The sequence below is a fragment of the Ciona robusta genome, chromosome 8, assembly GCF_009617815.1.
Source record: "Ciona robusta chromosome 8, ASM961781v2".
Classification (NCBI taxonomy): Eukaryota; Metazoa; Chordata; class Ascidiacea; order Phlebobranchia; family Cionidae; genus Ciona; species Ciona robusta.
In genome coordinates this window covers 5,738,606-5,756,944 of record NC_143242.1, presented here as the reverse complement: position 1 = coordinate 5,756,944, position 18,339 = coordinate 5,738,606, and the positions used below count along the sequence as shown (strand labels likewise).

Sequence of the window (18,339 nt, the reverse complement as noted above, 5' to 3'; positions counted from 1 at the left end):
TTTATTTTCAGACGTGCCCATTATTGGCTAGAGGGCGCTAGTTTAATGTTTATAGAAATTCAGGTTTACACGTTTCCTTGTTTGTTTTTGATGTTGTTAGTCTACTGGAAATAGGTCTCTAAATGGAGCATATGCTTAAGGTGTACATTGCGGAAGCACGCAGCAATCTGTTGGATCATAATTATGGTAAAGCCTTTGCATTTTATTTGTTGGTGTTAAAAATAGCCCCACACGTTCGTAAAAATTGCTACGACGAGTTCTCTGCTTCGTGGAGAGAATGGAGCAACGAATTACGAACTCTGGGACGCATCGAAAACTTGTTTACACTATACCAACAAGGCTGTGATGCGTATTTTGACTGTGACATGCTACATTACCATATGGGGTGCCAGTTGCATCGATTGGGTATGAAACTAGAAGCTGTTGGAATGTTCAGGAAAGCTCTAGTTGCAAATAGCTACTGTCAACCTGCAAGGGTAAATCTTGAAAATGCAACAAGAGGACTTGTTGATAGCTGGCATTTCACAATGCTTAATGATAAGGCTAGAAATCAAAGCTTTGAATCTGGCATACAAAGAGCTATGGAGACTTTACCCTGTGATGTGCATGTCTTGGACATTGGAAGTGGAACAGGATTACTTAGCATGATGGCTGCACAACTTAAATCCTGTACAGTTTACGCCTGTGAAATGTCCAAAGCAATGCATACAATATCTGAAGAGTGCATTTCGTTAAACCAGCTGTCTCATCAAATAAAGACCATAAATCAGCACTCTGAACATATTTCAGTCTCTTCTTCAGACTCAAATCGAAGTGGTAATGCCTCCCTACCTCAAAAAGTGGATCTTGTCATTTCTGAAACACTCGACGCTGGTGTCTTTGGTGAAGGTGTGGTTGATACTTTAAACCATGCATGGAAGCATTTATTAAAGGCGAAATCGCAGGGGGGAAAAGTTCTTCCAAATTCAGTGACTTTGTTTTGCTGTGTGATTGAATCTGAAGCTATAAGAAGAAAGCATTGTTTAATGAATAAGCATGAAAAATTTCAAAATGTTACCATATCAAGTTGTGTAGGTAACCAGTTTAAAAGTAATTCTGGAAATTTAACTTTCGTACCAACAGTAACCCAAGAGCCATACACTTCTGAAACCATAAAGAATATACCACACAAAGTGCTAACTAATCCAGAGACTCTTTTCAAAGTTGATTTCAATAATCCCGATCTTCTGGATAAAATTGCAACTGGAAATCACGAAAATATTACCATTGATTTGCCTGTAGTTAAGAATGGGACTCCGGATGCTGTAGTCATGTGGTTTGACCTTAAAGTAACTGATGGCTATCACATTATTACTGATATTGAAAGCCAGCACTGTTGGGAGCAAGCTGTTTATCCTGTTCAATGCTTTTCACAAAACAATGAGACCCTTAAACAGTTCATTGACGAAAGCTCCACTATACGACTAACTTTTAAAGTTGAAACGGATTGTCTTCGGTTGATGGTTGTTGAAAGTTTAGATAAAGACGGCACCAAGCAAGATGTCATTTCTCAGTTTTCTTCTGTTACTCTTACAGATTTTCAAGCGCATGTTCTTGTACCAGAAGTCCAAATGTTGCGTTTAAATGACTGCGTATACTCAGAGTTGTACTGTAAGTCTGTACTTTCTTTTGAGTATACGAGTTTACACGTGCTGGACGTTTCACATGGATTTAGCCTTAGAATGGTAAAGCTGGCAAACAATACAGGTAGTATCTCGAAACTGTCAAAGTATTGTTACTCGGAAAAAGAGTTAAAAGCTTTCCAATCTGTGTTTGACTTTTGCACTGGAACAACAAAAGTTGAATGCTTTCTAGAGCTTCCCGAACCCAGTCCTAAATACGAAGTCGTTATTTCTGACATTGTAGAGCCAAGTGGGTTATTTGTACCAAATATGCTTCGAAATTTTGCGAAATTTAAAGACTGTCTTCTACCAGGAGGGAAATTCATCCCAAACAAAGTGACTGTTGTCGCTCAATTAATACATTCCGATGAAATTTTATCAAAATGTATGTTGGTTAGTGATGAAAATACACTTGGATTTAAAATTGCAGCCACAGTGAATGATTTTAAAGTAACAACACATAGTGATCTGGACATGCAGACAGTGCAGTATATTGGACTTACACCACCAAAAGACACGCTAACTATAAACTTCAATGATCCAGCTTTAGATGGATTAGACTTCAAAAAAACAGCAGTCTTTCAGGTCACAAAGAAACAGACTTTACATGCTGTGTTATTCTGGTTTAAAATTAACCTTTATGATGATGTAATTATTAACACAATTGACAATGACAATCACTGGTTACAAGCTGCGTATGTTCTACCAAATTCACAGCAGTTAAACTTAACCATCGGTGATGAAGTTGTATTAAACACAACGCTTCATAACGATTCTTTACTATTTTCAGCTTCAAAATATGGAAGCTAGTTATATTGATGTATAGGCCTACTGTTTTAAATCCAATTAAGCCATTGTGTATTTATAATCATGAGTTTTTTGATTGACTTATACTTTTTAACCTATACTGCTTTGACTTACTGGTTCACTCATATATGATATCAGCAGAAAATTGCTTTTGTATTTCTATCTAAATATTCCTTTTTTCCAAACATCAAGTCGAGTTTTATACATTAAGTTATAAAATAACTGCATAAGCACAATGGCTACTGAAGAAGCTCTTATTCCGATTGATATTCAATGCAACAAACTAGTGGATTGGTTGGTTGACAGAAGACATTGTAACATTAAGTGGCAAATGGCTGCAGAGGTAAACTTTTGTCTGCTTTTTAAAATTAAAGAGGCCATCACCCATGATTCGGCCAGAAAGAGTTTACAGGGGTTGGGTAACACAGCTGCAACTCTATTGAAATGGTATAAAAACTTGGAAAAGTTTACCCTTTTACCTGTACTTTCCCTTCTTTTATATTTTTAAGAGGGTTACAACCACCGCACAAACCACCTAACGTCCTGACCCTCTTGAATGCTCTGGCCCCTATTAGCGTTTTTTTATAAACACTGTAAGGGAATTCTAAATTTAATTGGATTTAAAACTAAAAAGCAAAATTTTGGAATTTTTTTTAAAGGTCTGTTGTCTGCTACAACTCTTACATTGTAACTAAATGCAATTGTATGCATTTAGTTTTAAATTTAGATATTAATCTAGGTTGTCAAGGAAAAAATATCCAATGCTCTTCAAGACATGCCCAATACAGAAGAAATGCAAAAACTTCTTAAAGGTTCATGCTTTCATTACTTTAAGTGCGTGAAGATTGTCAGTGTTTTAAAAGACACGGAAAAAGAGAGCAAGAATATTTTCGGAATGTATTCTTCTAAACGAATGAAGGTATTTATGAAATATATATATAATCGAACGATTTAACATTGCGCTACTCTGCTGTTGGTTAAACAGCTTACCACCTAATAATTCTTTTAAAATTGAAAAACTTAAAATATAAACACCCAATTAGCTTTGTACATTACTTACAATAATATTCCCTTTTTTATGCCACAGAATCATTTTTTTTCTAACTATTATCCTTTGTGTACCGTATGTCAAATTATTTTTTTGTTCAACTGGCATGTAAGTATGAAACAATCACTTCATATGGGTAGTACGAATCAATAATACATTATTGCACTTATTTCTTATGTTGTAGAATACTCTACAGTTTTATGTTTTTACAATATCCCCTTAACTTTTTTTTTCAGGATTGGCAAGAAATTGTTAAATTATATGAGAAAGAAAATCTTCACCTTGCTGAGTTATCAAGCCGATTATTGCGCAATCTAAATTATGAAATTCCTGCAATTAAAAGACAAAAAGCAAAATGCCATCAAATACAAGAGGTTTGGAAGTATATTTTTCAATTTTTTGTTTAAATAAACAACAACTGTTATACTGGATAATAATTAAACTGTTGCTGTAATTCCAATTATTTTCATAAGTTTTCTAATTTTAGGAAAGCCGAAAAAAAATTCAAGATTGTGTTCGAAACACTCAAGAAGTGAAGAGACATTACTCTGAAGAATGTAAGAAGGTCGGAATTGTTGGGAAAAATGTCCAACGCGAACTGCTGGAGTTGGTAAGAGATTTACCGAAAGAATTTGATGATATCGCTGCTCAGTGTAAAGACCTCTATCCAGTGTTGGAATATTACATTGCATTTGTGGAGTTTTCACTTGGAAGGTAGGTGGTCTGTTGAATATGTTTGGTTTTGTCCTTCTTTGTTTTAACAGTAACAGGTTCTTTCTTTATAAAATACATCTAACTTCATGAGTAAACAAATTCAATCGGTTTCATATAAAATCTTAATCTCACTTTGTAACCAGAGGGTAGTAGGCCCCATTGTGACATTGTCTGCCTGTATTTACTGTAAACTCAACTGTAATTCCTCTTAATCAGTGATTACTAAAAAGTTGTGCAAATTGAAACAACCGTCACCCACAAAGTTGCAGATTCTTAAGTGAGCGTGAGGTGCATAAAGTACACAACCATTCCAAATTTCACTTTACTTTCAGCAATTCATTTTCGGACGAGATTCTGCTTTTGTTACGTCACTTAAGCACGCTTGGTAACACAACAGTGTACCAGTGGAGAACCGGGAATCTCCCTGATAAGATACTGAAAGAAGATAGTTTGAAAGATAAGAATATCAAGGAAGAAGAAAGTGAGGAGGTAAACAAAGCTTTATAATATAATCATAACTTTTATTTGTCTCTTCAATTCTGGTAGCAAAGATTGATACATTTTTAAAACAAAAAGACATGATATTTTTTACTCGACTTTTTCACATTTTGCTTATTTTAAATTTTAGATTGACTGGGGCATCTCATTTGATCCTGATCCCGTTGAAGATGCTGTGATTGATTTTGATGTGAGCACTGAAGATCTTGGTATCGTGCTGGAGACAACAGGATGCGGGAAGGAACAAGATAACGGGTTTGAAATACTCAACAAAGATGATATGCAGAGCTGGGACATTGAAGAAGTAAGAGAGATGTCGAACTAAGCAATCTGCTTGCTTGTTGCTTACCTTGTTTCACTGTTTGTGTTTATTAGGCCATTGTTGCTGAAGCATTCATATGTTACACTTGTTGTTAAAAATAGCTCACTATTTTTTCAGCACTAAGAATGTGTGTTTTTATTGGCATTGGGTATATATTAATTTGTGTTGTACTCTTAAAGAATGTGACGATATCTTGAAAAGATAATATGTGTATGTTTTGATTATTCACAGGTAAGCGTTGCTGAGGTGCCCAATGGCAGTAAACTCGATTCAACTGAAAAAGTGGCAACCGGAGATGACGCATTATCTGTTCTTGAGTTTGTAAAGACAAGGAATCAATTTGTGAATGAACTTCTTGAGGTTATATGACGATTATGTTGAAAGAATCTGTTTTAATATATTTACTTTTTGTGACTGAATGAACATCATGCAGCACCAAAACGACAGTCATTTAAAAACATGGAAATTTATATGCTAAAAGCGTGGGTTTTAAATCCAACATATACCATGTATCCAATTAATTAACTAAAAAAAATAAAGTGTAAATTTTTTAGTTTCTGTTTTCAGTTAACTGGATTTCTTTCGCAACGACTAGCTGAGACTCATTGTGAATCTGATGTCCTGTCAATCAACCAGTTTCAGGAGGCTCCACCCATTTTACAGCTAACATCTTCATGCGAGCTAGAGAGCATGTTGGTACAAGTGACATCTGTATATAACAGTCTCACTTCAAACAGGATGACACAGCTGTGTAGGATTTTAGATTCCCCAAAGTAAGTGATGTATGGATACACCTCATGCTCATTGTCGTTATTTATGAATCTACTTATTTCATTATATTATATGCTAATAATTCACTTGTTTGTTACAGATTCGTGGAAAGAGTGGCAGACACATTAAGTAGACGCTTGGCACTAACAAAAAAATATGAAAACCAAGTATCCGTGCATGAGGTTAGCAGCCATGAAGCTACAACGGAACTTAATTTGCTTCATCCAAAGTTAGCCCTGCTAGTTGATGAATGTAAAGAATGGAAACAGCTGGTAAGTTATACTGGTTGTTTCAAAATTTACTAATTAGTTGTAATTTTTTTTTTTTGCAATATTTATTTAATTTTTTAGTGTAGCTGCGATAGTGTAGTAATTAGATGTTGAAATTTTTGCTTCGTTAGCCATTTTGTGATATTTTATTTTCAATTTTTAAACAATATTTTAATTAGTGTTTAAGAGTTCTTTTGTAAACCGACTTTAACAAAATAAGAAATTGTTGTTTTTTATTGATGTCACAAAGTGAGGACACTAACTGAAAATGTTTTTGTTATCAGGTTGAAAAGGAAATATCAAAACGATACAAGGACAGACCTGTTCATTTAATGGGCGCAATTAACTTGTTATAAGGCCTTGAATACTGCAGTGTATTTGCACAAATTTAAACTTTGAATTACATTTGACCATTATTCATGTTTCAATAATATGATTAAAAACTTAATATTTTGTTCCATGTAAAGCAGTGATAAAACCCACAACCTAGCGCATTTAACCCACAACCTAGCGCATTTAAATAAAATTCCGCTCTGCCAGATGTTTTTAGGTAATATTTCATTACCCCAAATCCTCTAAGGCTACATTTTTGTGCAACTGTTTCTACCTTGTATCGAAAACAAATTGTCCAGCTTTAGTGGTTTAAGACGCATCTAAATAATGTGTGCACGATTTGTATTTTATGCAAGTTCTTGGTTTTATGTGTTAGGAAATCGATTTGCGACTTAATGTTTTAGGTGCAATATGTTTGTTTGTTTTGCAAGATGTGTTTGGTAATGGAAACAGAATATATTAAAGACCATAAACCCTTTCGTGGTGGTAGTGTACTATAAAGATTTAGTGTTACGGTATACAGCATACATGTAAATTTACTCATCATAGATTAATAGTTATTAGTTGTAGTATGGCAGCGTTAAAAACACAAGGCAGCCATTTTATTATCGAATATAAACCCTTAAATAACTGCGTGTGCTGAAGCTTTGTTAAACCGCCTAGATCAACTCAGCTGTCTTTGGTTGTGAAAGACCTTAGAATGTACCGACATGGTGCATTCATAATACAAGCTGTGTGCTCTCTGTGCCGACTCCTTAACGTGTGCTAGGAGTGTCTAATTCGTCGCTAAACAGGCGAAGTTATTGTTCTTAAAAACAACACCAGACCGATCTCAATTGCTGTCATAACGACATTTCATCCCGTTGTATAATCAGTTCTATTAATGCGACCAGCTCCTAATGTATTTCCATTGAATAGCGCGGTACCGTTACATGTTTTGATGTAAATTCCGATGATTCTAAGAGACAATAACGTGAGCCTGGCCTAAAACGATATCTCCTCCACACCAGCTTGCAGCTCTTTGAATGACAGACGGAACTTTATTTTGTGATTTTAAAAGTGGGTGCGTCAAAATATGTTGTTTTGATTTGGAATCATTATAAATCTATTGTAAATGGCGCTTCTTCGGAGTGAATGATCAAAACACGGCGTCTTTATAAAAGTAATATAATTTTATTTGACTGGTTTTGTGCATTTGAGCGCGGGCAGAAAGTAGAAATGACTCCCCAGTTCGATAATTCAATTTTCAGATGAAATTTTTATTTTCAGATTGAAAATTATTTACACGTCACATTCCAAATTGTTGGTAATTGTGATACGATACTAAATGAATGAGTCATTGCCACGTTGTTTTGCAATTGTGCATTTTAATGGAGTTTTAGCAGTTTTAGAAAGAAATATAGTATAGCGTACGGAATTGTTTTTAACTTGGTAAAATAAGTGTTTATTTAACTCAGTTTCGTTTACAGCAGAATAATTTATGGGATGTATCGTAAAATTGGGATCGCTGAGTCAATTAGTATTAGAAAATATGTTATTGCATTTCGTCGTCGTCGTTTTACAAAACGGCATTTAAATACAGACTTTTTACGAGCTGTTGTACTATAAACGGTTGGTTTTCTAATTTGTACAGTAAATCGTTTTTTTTTTTTTAATAATATGCTGTAGCTGTACATTATATTCGTTTGAGCCTATAGGTATTTGTCACGTTCAAAGCGAGGTCGCAAATTTTCGTTGCAAACGCTGTCCTTATGAGTGGCATTGGTTAAGAACAACTCCACTTCGACCTGTAATAACATATCCAGGTTCCTTAGTACCTAGACTGTAGTTTTAACAGGCACTTAACAAGTGAGCTACACTAAACCTACGATACTGGTAGCTTCTCGCCGCAACGGAAGAGCCTAATCGCTCCAAAACTCACAAGTAAGCTCCGCTCTCAGGATCTCTCACGAGAAGTGGATTTTGGTTGTTTCATAATATTTTGTCGTGTTTTTATTACCGCTTGTTTAACGGAGCCGAAATTCGAATACAGCGTGTTGGCTGTGTGGATTTTACAGGACCAACTGGTTTTCTCGGCTTCAAATAATGTTTAGATTGTTCCTCGAGTGCCGTTTCGCGCAGATATTACATCACATGTGTGCTAGCAGACTTGGTACTTATCAAAACAGAGCCTGGACTTTTAAAATTGAACACAAAATTCCGTTACAGCAAAATTTCGTGGACTCTTAGTTTCTATTAATGCCCGCAAAGCAATCATCGGTCTCGTTTGTACAAACTATATAGACATAGACTATATAGGCCTACAAGTTGCGGCAATGTCGAGGGTTTGTCTGTAATTACAATTACCAAAGTTGATTTAGATTATGACTATTAGACAAGAAGTTTCAATAGGACGTTCAGCAAAAAGGGCGTTGCAGACTTTGACAAAAGTATTAATCTAAATCTATTTTATTTGATCGGTTTAGCTGTTGCTATAGCCTCTAAAATTATTATTCTATTTTATTTGTTTACCACTAGAAGCGAAATAGCATTGTTTTAAAATGGTAGATACGAATCTACAATTGCCGAATAACAAAAACACGCCGTCTGGTAGTAGCCCGCCATATTGGAATATTACAACAAAGCCGCACAAAATATGGCGGCCGATCGACCCTGACGACCCCGCAAGACCACCCAACTATTTTCCGATGTTTAGCGGCTACCCTTACAATTCTGCATATGCCAGTAATCACCAACAGTGCCTGGAAAAACTTTTTGCTGAAAATTATTTGCTACACAGCCAACGAGTTAAAGACATTTATGCAGCAAACACATCAAGAACTGCATTTCAGACGCGGCAGTTTGATCACACAAGTATGCAAAATGCCGACAGCTCTGCGCAGAGATTACAAACACCAGGTAAGCAAAGTAAAAGTCTGTATACATACGATTATTGTACGTATTGCTAGCCTTTATCACACCAGCATTTATACAAATGAAAATGTAATCGTTCTTTGCTCTAATTTTTTTTTTTTTTTTCTTAAATATAACTGACGTGAGCCTATTAAATAAAAGAATGGAATTTACTTATTCGTCCTCGAGTGGCGAAGCAACGATAGTCGTTATAACACACGTTTTCCGTTTCACACATTGCGTGCCCGCTTACGAGTTACCACATATGTAACTTTGTTGGTAATTAGCTGACTATTATGCAACGTTTTAGTAATTTAAAACGATTTTGCAGAGTCTCCGGAAATGAATAAACCAGATGAAACAGCATCTAGATCGGTTCAGAGTAGTCCTGCAAACTGCCTCTCCCCACGAACCGAAAATATAGATATCTTGAAAACTAAGAAACGTACGACACGGAAGCGGACGCGAGCCGCTTTTACACAAGCGCAAGTTAGCGCTTTGGAGCAGCGATTTATTCAACAAAAATATTTGACCGGCAATGAAAGAACAGAATTCGCACACGCGTTGCAGCTGACCGAGACACAGATTAAAATATGGTTCCAAAACAGGTCAGTACAAATTTAATTTATACTAAAAGTACTGCAATAGGTTGTCAGTTTTGTCATTATAAAAAATTATGGACCTTAATGAGTTATCTATATTGTCAGTCATGTATACATTACAAAAAAAGTCAAACCTTACAAAATTAATCATATACGCCCACAGTGTAATAGCAACGACAAGCCTTGAATCCAGTACCTCTTGGGTTACAGGTATCCGCGCTAACCAACTGTGCCATGTCGGATAACATGTGATAACACGTAACCGGACGCGACGTGCTAATAAAACAGAACACCCGTTTTATAACGATTATGGTTGCTCCGCCACGTGAGGATAAATAAGTTACATCATTAATTTAATTCTACGTTTGTTATCAGGAGATACAAAACAAAACGTCGTCTCAGACTGGCATCTGAAATGTGGGCAGCCGCGGCACAGCAAGCACAACGCGCTGCTTTCGCGCTTGGTGTTCCTACAGGGATGTGTTATCCCAACCTCATACCTGCTTATTGTGGTAAGAATGCTAAACACAAAATTGTTATAGTACTGTGTGAGAAGATAGGACACCTTTAGCACATAATATCCTGATCGTGTTTTAAACAATTACCAACGGTCTACGCGAGTCGTGAGGATTCGGTTTCATAGTTCTCTGAATGTGTTTTGTTAACTACAAAATGAGGCGATAAAACAAAAATTAGAAAGTCTCCCCCCATCTTACTATATATACTGCTCGGTGACTCAACATTACCATACGTTTTACAGGAAAGTTAGCACCTTTGAGATTACAAAGTTTTCCGGAGCCGTTGCCGTTTTCACCACCGAATAGAAGCAGAATGTCCAACGAAATGTTTACTGATAAAAACAATTACTAATCAAAGCGAAACATATTCGTCTACTGTTATGTTTTAAAGAGATTGTCATGAATTATGAAACTGGGCGACTATCAATACAACATCTTTCTTTCTGTATTATGCGTAGCCGATCAATGTGAGCAACATTGCGGTCTTCGGAATAGAATAATAGATAATGCAAACTGTACGTGTCTAACAACATGCGTATATATACGCCGTAACTGCTATTTCTCTGTCTATATAAACACAGTGATAACCTACGTGAAACGGTACTAACGTCGAAGGAAGATTGAAAAGCACATGTTTAGCTCCCAGCAAAGGCTGAAACATCGATAATAAACTAAACAAAGAAAAATACAAAAAGGTGAACGAAACTTACTGGATGTCCGGTGCCGTGGTAGAGCGCACGGATTGAGACTAGTGATTCGGGTTCAAGGCTTGACGTTACCACCGGATAGTGACACACCAATGATGTCGGGTATATCTTAATTAACTGCACATAACTGATAATAACTTCTAGCTATTTCTATAAAAGCATGAGATAAGCGTACCGCAGTCGCCTGCCTAACAAAATTACTAACTTGGTTTATATCAATAACTTCAGGTAAACATGTTTTAGGCACTGTAACAAACACACTCTCTGTACAAAACAAGTAATATCGATTGCAACTTGCTTAGCAAATGAATTCAAACAGCCGAAGCTGCGAGAAGAGCAATTAGAGTCCCGCATTTTGTTGAGTGATTTCCAAAAATCGGGAAAAATCTTGCATTTTTGCTCCAGGAGGACCGTTTTTCTCTTTAGGAGTGGGAGGAATATGCCTGAGAATGTAGACGGAGTTGGATAAATTAGGAAAACGGCACCAGCTGGGCTGCCGGCCTTATAACACAACGTTGGTAATGATTCACTGAAGGCATTCTATGCCCATAGCGAGTTTTATACGTTATTAGACGCTGCACGTCAATTGAACCGTTTCTACGAAGTAAATTTCCAGATTATCATACGAACCCATATAAATTCGTATTCCACTATACTGCTGTGGTTTACGGAATAAAAGTGACATGTTATGGTACGTTTTTGTAATATGCCCGAAGCCTTTTCTTGTTAAAAACAACTTTGTTCGCCACCTACCGACAGTTTTTGTCCACCTCGGACATTCATTCTTTTATTCGTCACCATGTTTATATGTGCACCACGAAAGTTTTAGTCTGTCACAGGCATTTTATGTCCGCCATTAACACCTTTCTTCCATCACGGATGTTTTTGTCTGTCGCCGACATTTTTGTCCTCCACCGATATTTTAGTTCCGCATTCACATTTTTTGTCTATATTCACGTAAACATCAAAACAAGACAATTCTTCCACGTACCTTACCTATACTGTCACCATCGTTTACAATACAAGGAAACAAGTTTAATATCACAACAGTAAATGACAGTGGGTGACAACAAAAATACGCTACGGCTAGGCCTTATAGCTCTGCGCGCTTCGTAAACACACAGACCACAATATTGTTTGAAAATAAATCTCTGGCATTTTTGGCTTCAAGTCGTGAGTTACAACGAAGACAACAGCAACAACGAAACGTCTTAACGATGATCTTAGTGCGTTTCCGTGCTCCGGACTTAATGGGAATGTACATAATATGTGCAAATCGTTGCAAAAGAATGCGAAATAATATTGACTTGTTACTAATATAAACATATTCGGTTGACTGCAGACTATAATGTGGTTTTGGCATATGTGCGTAACGTGTAATAGTACCGTTTGTAACCTAAATTTCTCATTTACATGATCAATTCGTTTTCCTCCATTGCTTTTTTGGTCGTTTTGTGAAGACTTGGATTCATTTTTGAAGTGAACTGTTGGTCTTCTATCGTCTCCATACGCTGCTGCCAGTGCGGTACAACCAGTTCCGGAAACAGCTTTGCTAAAAGGTCTCTTTCAATTTGCACCTTGTCCTTTGTACTCGCACGATCTGTTTTTAATTAGAAAATCGTTATCGTGTTAGAATTTGGACTCACAACTTGCAGCACACGAATGGGCGCCGTAAAATAACCAAGGAACCACAAGAACGGTATAAGCCTTACCTAAGTTTAGCCGAGGCATTTCGCAGAACCGTGGAGTGTTATAATCCTGTAGGTTGTCCTCTTTGTTTGTACCTCTGAGAAAATAACAAACTAAGCATTCGTGGAACGTAAATCCTATTAACGTACGTGTGTGCCTCAGTGGCAAGAAATCAATGCGTTTAAGATTGTTAATAACACAGCATTAGAATACCTGCTAACACAAGTCAGGTCCGATTCGCATGGACAAAAATATTGCCCATCTTCAAAGACAATGTATTCAGATGGATTGTAATCTGGTTCAACCGAGCAACGCTCTCCAACCCTGGCGTTTGGTTTACATAATGATCTTGCATAGCCAGGTGTGTCCGCACAACACATACCAGCATCACAATCGTCAGGAACCTAAAGATTGAATGTGGAATTCGTGTTATTTTGATAACTGCTTTACAGTGCAAACATGATTAATGTAGAACACGTATTTATATAATTGCTCTGACACGAAGGAACAATTGCATTGTTGGTATCTAAATGCCTGTCACAAATTAGTTTTTTTTATGATACTTTGGGGTAAGATGGGATACCGTTAGCACCTTATTTTCATTTGTTAGCACACAACGTATGAAACAGAACACCCGTGTTATAACGACCGCCGTTCCTGGTCACGCGAAGATAAAACAAGTTACATTCATTCATTCATTCATTCATTCATTCATTCATTCATTCATTCATTCATTCATTCATTCATTCATTCATTCATTCATTTATTTATTTATTTATTTATTTATTCATTCATTCATTCATTCATTCATTCATTCTTTCATTTATTTATTTATTTATTTATTTATTTAGTTTAAAATTACCAACCTCACAAATGGTACCAATTGCTCCTGGTCTTGTAGATAGTTTACACCGACCGAATACACACATAGCTTGGTGATCGTAGTTGGCATGAGGTTCCTGACAACACTCCGCATTATCCACACATTGGTCTCCTTCTAATTTACATTCTTTGCACTCGCTTGATGTTTGAGTTTCAAAGCAATATTCGTCTGCAGAAAGTGACAATTTTATTGAGTTATCTTTTCATTCTCCTTTGCAGTATAGTAGGGTGGAGTAAGATGGGACATTTTCTCTTTTTTCGTCCCATTTGGTAGTAAACAAAGGACATTCAAAGAATTATAAAACCGTATCCTCACGACTCCCATAGACCGTTGTTAATTGGAAAGCACGATCAGGATATTTGGATATTTTGTGCTAAAGGTGTCCCGTATTCCCCTACCTTACTAACCTGCCCTTCACCATGTTAATAATATAAATAACTAAGTTCTTTAAAAAATGTCACTTTATACCGGTTCTGCAATTTTGTTTTACCGCAAGCAGCAGTCACCGCAAAATGAATAGGCGCCACATTCAGCTCAAGTACGTGTGCTATATACACTCGAATGCTATATAGCAATTGTATGTGATCTGTTTCACTCTTAACTAATGATTTTGTCAACCAATAATTGCTACCGGTACATTACAATTATGATTATCCTTTATTCTTTTGGATTCTGTGGCTAAACATCGTAGCATTAATCTAATACACTAATAATACCCTTTCCTACAAAAGTAATACCACGTATATGATTACACTGTGTGTGGCATATCCCAACAAATCTAAATTCGTTTCAACTTACCTTCTGAACATGGGAATGCGATCGAACATTTCCATGGGCCTCGGTCTCGTTTGACATCGCTTTTTGAGGTGATTTCTTCGGACAGCCATTCAGATTGACCTGCACAACAAAAAGTAATACATATACCGTTACTCAGAGATTGTAGAAACGTGCTCATTATTGTACGTAATAAAACAGTTTTAAAATAGATTGGGGTGAAGGAAGATGGGACACTTAGCACGTAATATCCGAATATATCATGATCGTGTTTTAAATAGGTACAACGGTCTATGGGAGTCGTGATGGTGTCACTCGCCTTAAAAATGTTTAATATTGCCATGTGAGCATTTTCTCGCTCTGTACAATGACGTTAAAAGGACCCCATTATAAAACATGATATAAAAAAGACCGGTTTGAGGTTTTACAGAAAAAGCATTGGTAATCGTTAAAAGCAAACAGTGTATACGTCAAGCCTCGTCTCAGTAAATGTGTGTACAAAGAAACCGCAGCGTCTGGTGTATACACCACACTCATTAAACAGGAGACCGTACGCCTGACCAGACTGGCTATTATTTTGCGTTGAGAGCCGGAAATCGATAATTGCTCTGCGGTATATATCTTCTTACAAATCACCACGGCGTTGTGTTCGCCCTACCATGCTTTATTATGGAAGGGTGTATGGTGTTTACATGTCAAGCTACGGTCGATATTTTTCTAGGCGTAGTTATTCTAGGCGATTTTAATGTCAAAACAAATCAAGTTTATAAAATATTAATCAGTTGAACGTACTGTTTAATACGGCCGACATTATTAACTATTGGATTTTGGTTGAAAGCATATATGACATTGGTGTGACTGTATGAAAACTATGGGACAAAAATCCTTCAACTCTTCTTCCATGTAAATTATACGTTGGCTCGTATTTAAATTATGCATAAAATTGAAATAATGGAACCGCTGTGACAAAAAGCTTTCCTAATCTATCTAAATAATTTATTAATGGTAGGGATACGTTCAGTTTCAAATGTTAATTGCTTATAAACCCGTTGCTGTTTCGCATTACTTAAGCGTATTTTACGCGACAATAAAAATGAATTATAGTACTGTGGGCGTAAGACGGGATCTACTTGCAACTAAATCACATATTTAATGATCGATTTTTGAACCATTAACAACCTTGTTTTATAGTTTCGCGCTACGCTATATAATTCTGTAACTATTCTTTGTTTACTAAAAAAATGAGACGGGAAAAGAATGCAAAAGTGTCCTAGTTTACCCCACCCTACTATATATCTACAGTCAGGGTTTAATTTGTTCGACTACCGCTTTCTAAATTCCGGCACGCTTTTCTGGTGGGTTCTCATTAAAATCGAAACCCACTTGCCGTATATCTATAACAATAATGCAATTATAATTTTGTAATACCTTCATTCCCCAGGGTGTTTTTGTCGATAGATTCTTTCACATGAACTGACTGATTCCCAATTTTGGTTCGAAACTCTGTGACGTTGTGGTAGTTAGGAGGAAATTCGTTTTCCAGCGTCTGTGGGGCGAAAATAATGTCACAATAGGTAATATATAGTAGGGTGGGGGGATATGGGACACCTTTAGCGCACAATTTTCAAATATCCTTATGGTGTTTTAAATAATTAACAACAGTTTGTGGGAGTCGTAAAGATGATACATTTTTATAATTATTTTAATAATTTTTGTTTACTAACAAATGAAATGAGAAAATAGAATAAAAAGTTGTCCCATCTTCTCTCTCCCTATATATGGAAAATATATAGCTTACACACATCGATGCGTTCTGGTATAACCTATTGTACGTTGGGTTATGTGTTAAACAACACACAGGTTTTTTAGGCATAGTATGTAACGATAATTTTATCTATTAATCGCAAGAAACATAACAGCTTTGTGTTTAACATTGTTTTGCCTATAAAGTCCGTTGGTCGATAACTTTATTCTGTGGAGCGCGAAATTAGTATTTATGAAGGCAATTTCGAACTTCAAAGCAGGCATGTGGTTTAACACCTTTAGACTCTTGATGTTATTGTATATTGGCATTCGTGTATTGATTTTTTTCGAAAATTATTGATTCGAGACAGATGCGCGCACCGTAAAATTGAGTGCAAATGGAAATAATCTCAGCGGTTGGGCTGTGTTGACATGTATTAACCATGTGTTTTCATGCATGAAACCAGACGTCCATGCAGATGACAATTGCAGAATCCCGATGCAAATATCGAATATTTTGAGGCGTATAAAAGAATTCACTAGGGTGGGGCAAGATGGGACATGGTTTTCGTCTCTCGCCTTATTTGGCATTTACCAAAAACTATATTTACGGGAATTATAACCACAGCACCACGACTCTAAAAAATCGTTCTATTTTGTTTAAAATCCGGTTAGAAAATATGGTACTTAGGTGCCATAACGGTGTCCTATCTTACCCCAGCACAGTTCTATGCATTCACGACATCGAAACAAAACCTTGCTTTAAACGGCCTTGGTTTTTTAAATAAATATTTCATGAAATAAATGAAATATAGTACTGGCATGACACTCGTAAAGTGTTGTGCAATTTTAACAGCAGTTTCCAATATGTTTTTATAACACATACAAACACACCAACGATATAGCTAATACAATTTTAACTAGCCTCCTGGGAAATAAGTAAAACAATCATAAAACATATGACGTGACAGTATACCTCAACTTCGTCTACCCATCTTCCGTCTTTATCCAAATCATCGATTGTGTTCTCAAGACGAGTCAGCTCTTCTAAAGCACTGGGGGGACTATCGTTGTCTTGGAGTTCGTTTTCAAAGGTATTTTCTGCAGATTTGCATTTATGTGTATTTCAAACTGATGAAACCTAACCGAGTTGTTAGTATTTGGGGATAGGGCTAACTCCGACCTTAATCCCAGGTAGCATGACGTCACTTGCAATGAGATCTCGCTCATATAAAACGCAACACCCATTATAGTTCAGACGAAAATGCAAAAATTCAATACAAATATAGGTTTAATTTCAACACATGTACGACGGATTGATTATCTTACCCTTTCCTATATCACGAATAAGCTGCTCCATCATGTATTTATACAACATATCTTCCCTTTCCTCCTCCTCTCTGTCATTAGCATCGTTTTCAATGGTGTAGGGAGACAGTTGACGGTCCAGCTCTCCGCCCAACCTATACCGATACATCCCCGAACAAAAATTCAGCAGCAGAATGAAAGAAAAGACGACGAGTCGTTTCATTTTCGGTTTTTACTACGATTTTTAATCTTGCTAATGCTAAACTGAAAAAACAACACAATTGCAGGTTAACTGTTAAACCATAAACAGCGCGGCCAAAAGAGTCTACAGTGTATGCTGTGTGGAAACGAGCTGTCCGAAGCGGGGACAATCTATCTCCCTTCTTATTAATAATTTACTCTCGTCTCCTTTTTCTCGCTTCCTAAAATATTCCACGAGATAAACACGAGACTCGCCCATACAAGACGCGCCACACGAGGTCCTCACGTTTGCACACCGTTTTAAATATTTTAAATTCTCAAAGATTCAATAACTTATATTCCCGAAACTACCGTGTATGTTTTAATTGTCTGCAAATTCAGGTTTGGGCTGTTTTAGGTACGATGTGAAAAATGCGGTTTTCTTGAAAATCATCCCATCAATATAACCCGTAATTAGGCCGATCCGTGTAACCATATTTATTGCGAAAACTCAGTGATTACACAAATCGCTCTTTTTACTTTAAACCGCGAAAAATATACGAAAACGGTATCACGATTTAAAAAAAAATTAACTTAGTTATATGATTTACATTTTATGG

At 36.5% G+C, this 18,339-nt stretch overlaps 4 protein-coding genes across 4 annotated transcripts; 3 read left to right on the top strand and 1 right to left on the bottom strand.

Moving 5' to 3' along the window:
* The first annotated feature begins 30 nt into the window (after window positions 1-30).
* LOC149732720 (protein arginine N-methyltransferase 9-like) lies at window positions 31-2,660 on the top strand. The gene has a single exon (XM_089882600.1). The coding sequence runs from the start codon at window positions 123-125 to the stop codon at window positions 2,469-2,471; it is 2,349 nt and encodes a 782-aa protein (XP_089738726.1). The 5' UTR covers window positions 31-122; the 3' UTR covers window positions 2,472-2,660.
* Window positions 2,661-2,671: 11 nt separating this feature from the next.
* Window positions 2,672-6,902, top strand: LOC149732719 (CDK5 regulatory subunit-associated protein 3-like). Its single transcript, XM_089882611.1, has 10 exons — window positions 2,672-2,811; window positions 3,208-3,387; window positions 3,753-3,890; window positions 4,004-4,230; window positions 4,563-4,719; window positions 4,859-5,032; window positions 5,282-5,410; window positions 5,618-5,823; window positions 5,922-6,093; window positions 6,375-6,902. Exons 1-10 carry the CDS (start codon window positions 2,704-2,706, stop codon window positions 6,444-6,446), a joined length of 1,563 nt encoding a protein of 520 aa, XP_089738737.1. The 5' UTR covers window positions 2,672-2,703; the 3' UTR covers window positions 6,447-6,902.
* A 2,015-nt stretch (window positions 6,903-8,917) lies between these two features.
* Window positions 8,918-10,874, top strand: LOC149732718 (uncharacterized). Its single transcript, XM_089882635.1, has 4 exons — window positions 8,918-9,321; window positions 9,647-9,923; window positions 10,293-10,429; window positions 10,678-10,874. Exons 1-4 carry the CDS (start codon window positions 8,964-8,966, stop codon window positions 10,785-10,787), a joined length of 882 nt encoding a protein of 293 aa, XP_089738761.1. The 5' UTR covers window positions 8,918-8,963; the 3' UTR covers window positions 10,788-10,874.
* A 1,281-nt stretch (window positions 10,875-12,155) lies between these two features.
* On the bottom strand, window positions 12,156-17,836 carry LOC149732717 (dickkopf-related protein 3-like). The gene is made up of 8 exons (XM_089882628.1): window positions 17,561-17,836; window positions 17,208-17,332; window positions 15,917-16,034; window positions 14,513-14,611; window positions 13,698-13,882; window positions 13,045-13,235; window positions 12,855-12,928; window positions 12,156-12,742 (listed from the first exon to the last, which is right to left on the bottom strand). Exons 1-8 carry the CDS (start codon window positions 17,760-17,762, stop codon window positions 12,552-12,554), a joined length of 1,185 nt encoding a protein of 394 aa, XP_089738754.1. The 5' UTR covers window positions 17,763-17,836; the 3' UTR covers window positions 12,156-12,551.
* Window positions 17,837-18,339: the final 503 nt, after the last annotated feature.

Excerpts from the sequence above, each read along its gene's own strand:
- LOC149732720 (XM_089882600.1), top strand. The coding sequence starts at position 123 with ATGGAGCATATGCTTAAGGTGTACATTGCGGAAGCACGCAGCAATCTG.
- LOC149732719 (XM_089882611.1), top strand. The coding sequence starts at position 2,704 with ATGGCTACTGAAGAAGCTCTTATTCCGATTGATATTCAATGCAACAAA. Across the intron at positions 4,720-4,858 it reads AGGAAGAAGAAAGTGAGGAG|ATTGACTGGGGCATCTCATT; the intron begins GTAAACAAAGCT and ends TTTAAATTTTAG. Across the intron at positions 5,033-5,281 it reads AGAGCTGGGACATTGAAGAA|GTAAGCGTTGCTGAGGTGCC; the intron begins GTAAGAGAGATG and ends GATTATTCACAG.
- LOC149732718 (XM_089882635.1), top strand. The coding sequence starts at position 8,964 with ATGGTAGATACGAATCTACAATTGCCGAATAACAAAAACACGCCGTCT. Across the intron at positions 9,322-9,646 it reads GCAGAGATTACAAACACCAG|AGTCTCCGGAAATGAATAAA; the intron begins GTAAGCAAAGTA and ends ACGATTTTGCAG. Across the intron at positions 10,430-10,677 it reads CCTCATACCTGCTTATTGTG|GAAAGTTAGCACCTTTGAGA; the intron begins GTAAGAATGCTA and ends TACGTTTTACAG.
- LOC149732717 (XM_089882628.1), bottom strand. The coding sequence starts at position 17,762 with ATGAAACGACTCGTCGTCTTTTCTTTCATTCTGCTGCTGAATTTTTGT. Across the intron at positions 14,612-15,916 it reads AAACACCCTGGGGAATGAAG|GTCAATCTGAATGGCTGTCC; the intron begins GTATTACAAAAT and ends TTTGTTGTGCAG. Across the intron at positions 12,743-12,854 it reads AATGCCTCGGCTAAACTTAG|ATCGTGCGAGTACAAAGGAC; the intron begins GTAAGGCTTATA and ends AATTAAAAACAG.